General features: G+C 49.0%; 1 protein-coding gene across 1 annotated transcript; it reads left to right on the forward strand.

Annotated features, from left to right (window-relative positions):
• Positions 1-451: 451 nt before the first annotated feature.
• On the forward strand, positions 452-9,379 carry LOC132234541 (sulfotransferase 1C4-like). The gene is made up of 7 exons (XM_059695487.1): positions 452-819; positions 2,140-2,265; positions 2,757-2,854; positions 3,121-3,247; positions 3,491-3,585; positions 8,305-8,485; positions 9,062-9,379. Exons 1-7 carry the CDS (start codon positions 654-656, stop codon positions 9,172-9,174), a joined length of 906 nt encoding a protein of 301 aa, XP_059551470.1. The 5' UTR covers positions 452-653; the 3' UTR covers positions 9,175-9,379.
• The last annotated feature ends 1,698 nt before the right edge of the window (positions 9,380-11,077 follow it).

An 11,077-nucleotide genomic window follows, 5' to 3' on the forward strand; every position in this document is an offset into this window, starting at 1 on the left:
GAGACAACCTGTGTAAGAGCCACGAAGAGACGCCTGTTGGCAGGAGCACTACTGGCCTCCAGCAGGAAGGAGCCTCCTCTTAGGAGCCAGTTTGTTTTATTCTTTAAACCCAGAGCGGAGCCTGTCGGCTTCTAGGCCGGGAGGGTCCCATCCGGGACCTCGTGGGTCACAGCCACAGGCCTGCCTTCCGGCCGCCAGGGAAGTGGCTCCCTGCTTCCATCTGTCACCTTGCAGGCAGATCCTCTCCCACCTGCACTCAGCCTAGACCTCCCCGGAGAGACAGCTAAAGCGCCTGCGCCTTATTCCATGACACCTGAGAGCTGGCACTGACCCTTGTTGCACTGATGCCTGGGCAGGGCCAGCAGCACCCAGCGCTCGGATTGGCGAGGCCCGCTGTCGGGGGAGGGCCCCATCACTCGGATTGGCTAGGCCTGGGGTGTAGCAGTCGGGGGAGGGCCGAGGCCAGGAAGAGCCTGAGTGCAAAGTCCCAAACAACAGGCCGGGCCCGGGGCGGGGCCAGCAGTCTGTGGCTCTTCCCTGCCCCGCGCAGGCTCCCAGGAGGGCTGAGGTCAGGGGCTGCCTGTAGGGTGTCAGACCACAGCTCTGTGCTGAGAGCCCGCAGTCTGTGGGAACTGCACTGACTCCCGACACCAATGGCCTTGAGCAGAATGGAGGTGAAATGTGATGGGACAGAGCGCATACCTGTGGACTATGTGAAGGGAATCCTTCAACCCACACCCACCTGCGACAGCTGGGACCAGATCTGGGACTTCCAGGCCAGGCCCGATGACCTGCTCATCTGCACCTACCCTAAAGCAGGTGAGGGGGGGGGGGGGGGCAGGGGAGGGGGCGGGAAATGCCTTAATAGTGAAATAAAGAGATGATCTGGTTTGAGTGGAGGGCTGCTGGCTGGGCAGAGTGAGGGCCACAGCAAATCGCCGTGGAAACTGAAACTAAAATGACCTACAAGTTTTAAGCGTTTAATTCTTCCAGCGACGCCCATTTCTTTTTACCTCCTCAGAAGAGCGTGAATAAAACAGCAAAGAACAAAAGGGCTCTAGACTTGTTGACAGATTTGTTCCCCAGGCGGGCCTTCCTGTGGGCCTGTCTCAAAGCCGCTCTGTGTGAGTGAGCAGGAAAGGGACCGGGCTGATTTGGGGACGGGGAGGGGAGGGGAGCTGTGGTTCTGCACTGCTGACCCGCTCAGCAGCCCTCAAATCTGCAGGTCAGGAGCGGAGAGCTGTTCTTCCTAAGTGTCCCAATTCTGCCCCAATTAATTAAGGATCTGTCTAGATTTAGCGGGACATATGCAGGTGACCAGGGGTCAGCAATAACGGCCTGTCGCCTGGTACTTCACACCTAGACAGTTGAGCTGAACCGGAACACATGAACACACAGACAGAATCAGTGTGCAATCACACAGGGTTTATTTACCTATTCCTCGTGGGTCCTAGGCTCCAGCAAAGGCCCCCCGGCGGTTCACACCGAAAGACGGATGACGAAGACGGAGACAGACAGGCGGCCACAGTTGGGTCAGGCTCACACAGCACAGCAGTCAGGCAGGGGCTCGTCTCACGGAGTGACGTGGAGTCCGCCTCTCATCAGGCAGGAGATGTCCCCTGAAGAAAATCTGGTCTTTATAGCCGGTGGTAAACAACTTGTGTCTTATCGGTGTGGGCCAGACGGTGTGCCTTATGCTAGGAGCAGGGTGTTTACACTTTAAGGGCTTAGGGTATTCACATCAGGATAGTGGGCATTCACCACATTTTGGAAGTTACAGAGTATTGGGTTCTTCACACAGCAAACATTTCACACATTAATTATTTCCACACATTAGAGGGGTTTCCTTACGACCATAACAGTATTATAACACTAAGGAACAATGCAGCTCAGTCAGCAGGACAGCAGCCCAGTGAATAGCTGTGGCAGGAAACAATGAACTGCACATAAGTCTGCTTCACATTGGAGCCTTTTCATAAAAATCATACTATGGTAAAACAAGGTGTAAAGAATGATGTTTTCTTAATCCCATCACAAACCTGGCTTCACAATGCACACAGCTGTCTGACAAGCAGTTGGCCATCTTTAAGGATACAGTATCCTAACGGTCTACTCATCTCTACCTCCCTGCGGAACAAGGGACCACGTGGACTCAGGAGATAGTGGACTTAATACAAAATGATGGTGATGTTGACCGAACTCAACGAGCACCTACTCACGTGCGGTTTCCTTTCATCGAATGGATAATCCCGTCCATGGGATCGGGTGAGTGTAGAATAACTTCACTGGATTATACTCCTAAATGCAGACTCGGAATGCTGACTATCAAATAGCCTCCCAAAACTCTAGACACTCACACAAGTATATCAATATACTTGTGACTTCGTCTTTTTAAAAAACTGTATCTGGCCCATGCTGTTCTCCAGCCATCTCTTCTAATGGAGTCACTGTTCATACGGAAGGAAGTTAAACGTTGATCCTCTAGTTAGACATTAATTGTACTCCACAAGGAGGAGCCTAAGTGACTTCCTGGTCCACAGGTTGGGATTTGGGTTCTTATTTATTTGGTTTGCTGTTTGTTATGGTTAGACATTGTTCAAGCCAGAACATTAATTCGTCGGTTGGACACATCCTCGCAGGTCAGACCACCGAGCTGCCTGACATTGTCCAGTTGGCCCTCAGGTGGTGACAGTGAAAGCAGCCGTGTTGTGAAGCACAGCGAACACTAGTGGGAAATGATCAGAATCATTTTACAGGCTTGGAACAAGCTAACGCGATGCCCTCACCACGGACCCTGAAAACACACCTTCCCTTCCAACTGCTGCCTCCGTCTTTCCTGGAGAAAAACTGTCAGGTAAAGAGCAACAGGAGCTCTGAGTGATACTCTGGTCTTCAATCTACTTCTTCTGAAAGCTCTTCACTTATTCAGGGAAAACCCTTCCCCTCTTTCCAACAACCGCGTGCACGCGGCTCTGAGCCTTTCCTCTCCCAATACCCACATCCAGGATCCGCATCCTTAAGACCCCCGGACGGACGGATGGATGGATGGATGGAGCTTGTGGGCGATAACCAGCATGCAGCGGCCTCACGGGCTGTTTCTCTCCCCTCTTCTCCCCCCAGATAATCTATGTGGCGAGAAACCCCAAGGACAACCTGGTGTCTTACTACCATTTCCACAGGATGAATAAAGCGCTTCCGGACCCCGGGACCTGGGAAGAGTATTTTGAGAGCTTTCTGACTGGGAAAGGTATGAACATTCAGCTCTGAAGCCCTTTCTAAGCCTCCAACACCATCAAAACGGTCATTTCCTGAGGACCCATGGGACCTGCCTTCTTGGATGTGAGGGTATCACCACCTGACACTGGGAGCTCTCTCCTCCGTGGAGTGTCAGCTGGTGAGCGGGACTCACCCTGTCCCTGTCCCATTCCCCTGGCCCCTGGCCCATTCCCCTATCCCCACACTCTGGCCCCATCCCCACCCTGTCTTGCAGTGTGCTGGGGCTCATGGCACGACCACGTGAAAGGATGGTGGGAAGCCAGAGACCAACACCGCATCCTCTACCTCTTCTACGAGGACCTGAAGATGGTGAGGGGCAGCACGTTCCTATTTGACCATGAAATATTACATCATAGCATAGCGGCCACATCATGGCCTCACAGAGTGAACAGGGAGCAGAGAATGGCTCCATTTCACTGGCGACGGCTATCCCCGTGCGCAATTCACTGGGCTGTCCTGGCTCCCGCATCGCGTCTCCCACAGCCCCTGGCTGCTGGTCCCTCGCCTCGCCTTCCAGCACATCTATTTTAAATTCTGCTTAGGAGGGAAACGTTTTTTCTAACACCTTTTATTCATTGAGGAACATCAATTTTAAGAAACAGTTTAAGAAATGATGTTATAATGGGAAAATACTAATGATTTAGAGTCAGAATTATTGAATTCAAATTCTAGCTTTATTGCCAGATATAAAATACAGAATTGTTTTCTATGTTTTTAATCGAGATAATTGAGGTGTAATATAGTGTTAGTTTCAGGTATACAACAGGATGACTTGATATTTGTACACCTTGCAAAATGAGCACCACAATAAGTCTACTTAACATCTGCACCAAATATAGTTATAATTATTTCTTATAGTTCAGCACCTTTCAGATATGCAACGCAGTATCATTAACCACAGTTGCCTGCTACACATACACCCAAGGACTGACTGAGCAGACAGCTGGGCGTCTGTACCTCTGACCCCTCACCCACTCCGCGCAGCCCCGCCCTGCTCCCTGCAACCCCAGTCTGTTCCCCATATCTATGAATTCTTTTGTTTTGTTTTAAATTGCACTCTATGGTTTTTTTTTTAAAAAATAACTTATTACATTTCTAGTATTCTAATACACAGGTACTCTAACCTCAGAGTCCCTAAACCCTTTTACATGTTCTGTGGTCATATTCTGGAATATTCCCTGAATGTAGTCACACAAAGCTCAGTTTTCCGCACTCTTGCTGATTCTTAGTCTGTAGGCCAGCGATGGCGAACCTATGACACGTGGCGTGTCAGAGGTGACACGTGAACTCATTTTTTTTTGGTTGATTTTTCTTTGTTAAATGGCATTTAAATATATAAAATAAATATCAGAGATATACATCTTTGTTTTACTATGGTTGCTAATATCAAAAAATTTCTATATGTGACACGGCACCAGAGTTAAGTTAGGGTTTTTCAAAATGCTGACATGCTGAGCTCAAAAGGTTCGCCATCACTGCTGTAGGCCAATTAAATTAAGCACTTTTTGTTGTCGTTAATCCTCACCCAAGTGTATGTTTTTTCCATTGGCTTTCTGAGAGGGTGAGAGGGATGGGGAGAGAGAGAAACATCTATGTGAGAGACACATGGATTGGCTGTTTCCCCACGTGGCTGGACTGGGGCCGGGGATCCAGCCTGCAACTGAGGTACATGCCCCTGAGCAGAATCAAACCTGTGACCCTTCAGATCACAGGCAAGGGCTCTAACCACTGAGCATCTGGCCTGGGCACATTAAACATCCAACCTTTTAAAGCTGAAGCTCATCATAAAGCAGAAGATACCGTCGTGGGGTAAACTCCTCCACTTGCCCTCCCCCCACTCCTTCTAGAAACAGGTACGTCCCACAGCCACATCTCCCAGGGCTCTGTGTCCCTCTGATGAGAGAACACTGGCTCCCTAGGCACTGAGACACCTACACACCGGTCAGACGGACTGGGCCTGGAGTTGTCAGCCGTGAGCGCCTCTCGGTCGCCTCCTGAGTGGAACAGGTCCTCTCCATCCTCTGCCACACAGAACTGTCTGGGCGCGTTTCTGTCCAAGTCAGAGCCAGCGGCAGCCTCCCCCGTCAGGCCTCCATCGCCTGCCCCATGCCTCTGCGGTATCTTAGTTCTATGGACTCTCCCTGCTGCACACGTGGCCTACCAAGACCCTCCAGGAACGGCCCGAGCAGGACATTTGGAAATAAGTTTAGGGCAGCATTCCCACACACTGCATCACACTCAGCGGTGCTTCCATCTCAGAGCAGGAAAAGCTTAATAATTATGGTTAATTTTTTAAAATAAATCTTTATTCTTCAGATTATTACAGATGTCCCTCTTTTTTCCCCCCATAGCTCCCCTCCACCTGGTTCCCACCCCGCCCTAGGCCCTTACCCCCGCCACTGTCCTCATCCTTAGGTGTATGATTTTTGTCCAATCTCTTCCCACACCCTTCACACCCCCTCCCCCCTGAGAATTGTCAGTCCACTCCCTTTCTATGCCCCTGCTTCTATTATATTCACCAGTTTATTCTGTTCATCAGATTTTTTATTGACATAATTTTTAAATTCACTTGTTGATAGATATGTATTTGTTGTCCCTTTGTTGTTCATAATTTCTATCTTTACCTTTTTCTTCTTCTTCCTCTTCTTAGAGAATACCCTTCAGCATTTCATATAATCCGGGTTTGGTGGTGATGAACTCCTTTAGCTTTTTCTTGTCTGTGAAGCTCTTTATCTGACCTTCAATTCTACATGATAGCTTTGCCGGGTAGAGTAATAGTGGTTGTAGGTCCTTGCTATTCATCACTTTGAATACTTCTTGCCACTCCCTTCTGGCCTGTATGGTTTTTGTTGAGAAATCAGCTGACAGTCGTATGGGTACTCCCTTGTAGATAACTGATTTTCTTTCTCTTGCTGCTTTTAAGATTCTCTCCTTGTCTTTTGCCCTTGGCATTTTAATTATGATGTGTCTTGGTGTGGTCCTCTTTGGATTCCTCTTATTTGGGGTTCTCTTCACTTCCTGGACTTGTAAGTCTATTTCTTTCACCAGGTAGGGGAAGTTTTCTGTCATTATTTCTTCTAATAGGCTTTCAATATCTTGCTCTCTCTCTTCTTCTGGCACCCCCATAATTCGGATGTTGGTACGTTTGAAGTTGTCCCAGAGGCTCCTTACACTGTCTTCACATTTTTGGATTCTTTTTGCTTTTTGCTTTTCTGGATGGGTGTTTTTTGCTTCCTCGCATTTCAAATCTTTGACTTGATTCTTGTGATCCTCTAGTCTGCTGTTGGATCTCTGTATAATATTCTTTACTTCAGTCAGTGTATGCTTAATTTCTGACTGGTCCTTTTCCTTTTTTTTTTTTTTTTTTTTTTTTTTTTTTTTTTTTTGGCATTCTCATTAAGATCCTTGAAGGTCTCACTAAGTTCCTCAGAGGTTTGTAGAAGATTCTTGAGTAACGTTATAACTGTGGTTTTGAACTCTAAATCCAGTAATTTGCCTTCCTCCGTTTCTTTCATTTGTGACATGTTTGTCTCCGCATTTTGGCTGCTTCCCTCTGTTGATAGTGGCTTTATGTGGTAGGTGTCCTATTGGGCCCAGTGGGTCAGCCTCCCCAGTCACCTAAGGTGGACACTCTTGGTGCACCCCTTTTTGGGCTGGGTGCACAGTCTTGTTGTAGTTAAGCCTTGATTGCTGTTGGTATCCCTGGGAGGAAATGACCTCCAGGCCAATTGACTGCAAGGACCCACTGTATCTATAGTGGAAGAACTGCTGTTCTGGAGACACCTTTATGGGGCAGGACTTGCTTCAGTGGGGCTTTGGTGCTCACTGAGTCTGCCTCTTAAGTGTGTCACTTATGGATGTGAGGAGTTGAAATCTGGTATCTGACCACTGGGCACACTGGCTCCTGGATCTCCAAAGAGATGCAAATTCAAACAACATGTGAGTCCTCCAAGCAGGAGCGAGATCTGAAGATTTCTCCTCTTTGTTTGGGGTTTGGAAATTTTGGAGCTCTTTGACCCAGCTGCAGTTTGTTAGGTTAGGCTGCAAAAGGACAGGCAATTCGTTTGCGCGACTGTGCACAGCTTGGGTGGGGTTATAAATTGGGTGGGGCAGGGTCTCAGATAATCACCAGGGCGGAGAAAACAGTGATGCCTGTCTGTCAGCCATCTCCAGGTCTCTGTGTCCCCGCGTCACCTAGACCAGGGCCCCCACAGTAACAATGATCCCTGCGAGCAGTTCTGCAAGAAAGCCACCCTCGCTTTCCGACCCGATGCCAGACCGTCCAGTCTCTCCCCATAGGAATCTGGGTCCCTAGAGTCTCGCCGGAAATGAGCTCAGTACAATCGGGAGCTTGCATCTCCTGATTGAAAAAAACCGTGCATCCAGGTGCAGCCCAGTTCGCACGCCTCTGTACCTCTGCTCTTGGCGCCTCCGCACCTCTCACCGAGCCTCAATGCGCTTTTCTCTTTCCTTCTAGTTGTAGAACTTCCACTCAGCCAGCTTTCCCGTGATTCTGGATGATAGCCTTTTTGTCTTTTAGTTGTAGTTTTAATGTGGTTGTGGGGGGCTACACAGATAGGTATATACCTTATGCCGCCATCTTGGTTTCTATGGTTAATCTTTTTAAATACATTTTATTGATTTTTTTACAGAGAGGAAGGGAGAGGGATAGAGAGTTAGAAACATCAGTGAGAGAGAAACATCTGCCTCCTGCACACTCCCCACTGGGGATGTGCCTGCAACCAAGGTACATGCATGCCCTTGACTGGAATCGAACCCGGGACCCTTCAGTCCCCAGGCCGATGCTTTATCCACTGAGCCAAACCCGTTAGGGCTATGGTTAATTTTTAAAAACCTGTGTCACAGTATTAAAATGAGTTATTTCTGGAAAGTTCAGCATTTGGGAGGCAGGATTGTTTTTTGATTTTATGTTACTTATCACCATTGTTTTTTTTATTTTATGTTAATGCAATATTTTTTAAACTGTTTTATATCAAATCTTCACTTTTCTTTTCACTCTGATCACAGAACCCAAAGCATGAAATCCGGAAGCTGGGAGAATTTATTGGGAAAAAGCTGGATGACAGCGTCCTGGATAAAATTGTGCATCACACTTCGTTTGATGTTATGAAGCAAAATCCCATGGCGAACTACTCGGCAGTCCCCGCCGAGATCATGGACCACTCGGTGTCTCCGTTCATGAGGAAAGGTGGTTCTCTCTGCGCGTCACGACCTTGAAAGGGCTGTCGAGGACCCCAGGGCCTGTGGGGAGGTTTCCACGGATAAGACCAGGTCCACAATCAATGATACTGGGGAAGGAGTATTTAAGAGACCACAGAGACGAAATGAAACCAATGTGTAGCCACAACTAGAGAGTAAGGTTGAGTGCCTAAACGCCCCCCGCCTTATCTCACTCCCCTCCAGAGTTCTCAATAATACGGTGGAAATACACTTAGGCCCGATGGAGCAAAGCACCCACGGTGTAGATGGCTCTATGCTATCTGACATGCAAGAGGACGGGGAAAGACAGGAAAGCCCTCAGGCCTGCGGTTTTAACGTGGTGTCCCCCCGACCCCTGCCATACCGTGGCTCAGGGGCAGCAGGCTCTCCTGGCCTCACAATCAGACAGACGTCTGTCCTTTTCCCTTCGGACGGAAAGGGACGGGCTGGCAGGAGGAACGCCGAGCCCAGCCCTGCCCTCCTGCAGGGCGAGTGGACACCGCACACAAGAGCAGGACAGCGGGCACACAGTCCTCCAGCAGCTCTGACTCCCGTGTCTTTTCAGGGGCGGTCGGAGACTGGAAGAATCACTTCACCGTGGCTCAGAACGAGAGGTTTGACGAAGACTACCAGCGGAGAATGGCTGGGACAAGTCTAGCTTTCCACTTCCAGTTCTAGAGAGAGAAAGTGTTCAGTTTATTACCCAACTCACTGGGCAACAACCCATAGCAGCTTCATTCCCAGACCACACAGCATTGGGCCCAGGTTCGTCATGTTTGCTTTTGTTCACTCGACAAAGAAAAGATCAGAGTTAGCAGCGAGGGGGGAGGTGGGGAGGGGGAACTGGGGAGAAGGTTCAATAAACTGCTAGTTACAAACATGACATTGGTGCTAATGATCATTCTGCTGAAGCTTACCGATCATGTGCTTGTTAACATTAACAATGCTCCAGTCCTCACATAAAAACACACTCAAGTTTTCAGATTAAGTCTTGGTTAAAGGTAGCATCTTTTTATTGATTGATTTTAGAGGGGGGGGGGGGGGCGGGCGGTAGAGATAAACATCGATTTGCTGTTCTACTTATGTACCCATTGGTCGCTTCTTGTATGTGCCCTGACTGGGGATCGAACCCGCAACCTTGGCGTAATGAAGACAACGCTCTAACCAACTGGGCTGCCCGGCCAGGGCCAAGCTAAATGTTAATGTCGCACTGAAATGTGTGAACAGCGACTAATTCCAGCCAGGTACCCTCCAGTGGCTGCTTCCCCCTGAAATCTCCAGTTCACCCCAGGATTCAGGCCGTAATACCTTCACCCCCATCTCTCACCACAACCTGGGGACGTGGCTGGACTCGCTTCCCCCACAAGTGCTACCATTCAGTCCGCCATGCTGTGACTCTCTGAGTGCCTCCACAGTCGCCTTCTCACATTCAGCACCACGTGCCGCGTGCCCTCTATGGCTGTCACCTCCATAGCCCCCTCAGGTCAGACCTGTGCCTCCTGTCCAGGCAAGTGTGGGCTTCCCGACGGTTTCTCTGCTCGTCACACCTGCCAGGGCTATGCTCCTGCAGTGAAACTCTGGTGGCATTTCCCCTGGTGCTACGTTCTTCAATAATGCGGAAGTTTCCCTCTGAGAGCTGTACCCAAGCTTCTTAACCATGAATTCGGAGGCAGCCATAACTATGTGTGACACAGGTGATCGCATCTTCCAAACCGCCTCCAGGCTGCAGCCAATCAGCCTCCCACAGAGCCTGCTCTCACCTGCCAGGCCCTAAACTACTGGTTTCATTCTCATGGTGCCTCCACAGGGAATCCCCTCCTTCTCTCTGCCCTGCACACGGGCAGCGTGCCCAGCCCCCGCGCCTGCTGGTCCTGAAGAGACCCCTGTCCCTCTGACTCCTCTGCACTGGGTATAATGTGCCTTTTTGTTAATATGAAAGCGTACTGTGCTGTCACTGGCCTGTCTGTTGTCTTTCCTGTGCTTGTTTAAACGTCCTCTGTGTATTTTTCTCCAAGATAGGGACGACATACCTCATTGCACGCTAAACAGCATGTACCCTGCACAGAAATAAGGAACGGGAAGAACATTTCACTCAAGAAAATTCTAAAAAGCTAACTTTATATCCTAAGGAGCCCTAAAACGCTCTCCTCTGTGGCTCGCTGTGCAACACCGTGGGAGTAACCACGCGTGGCTGTGTAATTAACATTTACACTTTAATATTTTTTAAAAAATATATTTTATTGATTTTTTACAGAGAGGAAGGGAGAGAGATAGAGAGTTAGAAACATCAGTGAGAGAGAAACATCGATCAGCTGCCTCCTGCACACTCCCCACTGGGGATGTGCCCGCAACCCAGGTACATGCCCTTGACCGGAATCGAACCTGGGACCCTTCAGTCCGCACGCTGACGCTCTATCCACTGAGCAAACTGGTTAGGGCCACCATTTCTTTCTTCTTTTCAGTTGGGTCAAGTTTCTAAGCTTTCTAAATCTCCGTTTTCTGGCTAATGAAAAGAAAATAGGATTCCACCAAATCTCCTATCTACCTACTCCAGGACTTCTGTGAGGATCAAATGAGATGA

Source organism: Myotis daubentonii, chromosome 5, assembly GCF_963259705.1.
Source record: "Myotis daubentonii chromosome 5, mMyoDau2.1, whole genome shotgun sequence".
NCBI classification, from domain to species: Eukaryota; Metazoa; Chordata; class Mammalia; order Chiroptera; family Vespertilionidae; genus Myotis; species Myotis daubentonii.

What these genes read in the sequence shown, in the direction of transcription:
- LOC132234541 (XM_059695487.1), top strand. Translation starts at nt 654, where the DNA reads ATGGCCTTGAGCAGAATGGAGGTGAAATGTGATGGGACAGAGCGCATA. An exon ending in CTGCACCTACCCTAAAGCAG is followed by an intron (nt 820 to 2,139) that starts GTGAGGGGGGGG and finishes CTGCGGAACAAG; the next exon opens with GGACCACGTGGACTCAGGAG. An exon ending in AATCCCGTCCATGGGATCGG is followed by an intron (nt 2,266 to 2,756) that starts GTGAGTGTAGAA and finishes ATCATTTTACAG; the next exon opens with GCTTGGAACAAGCTAACGCG.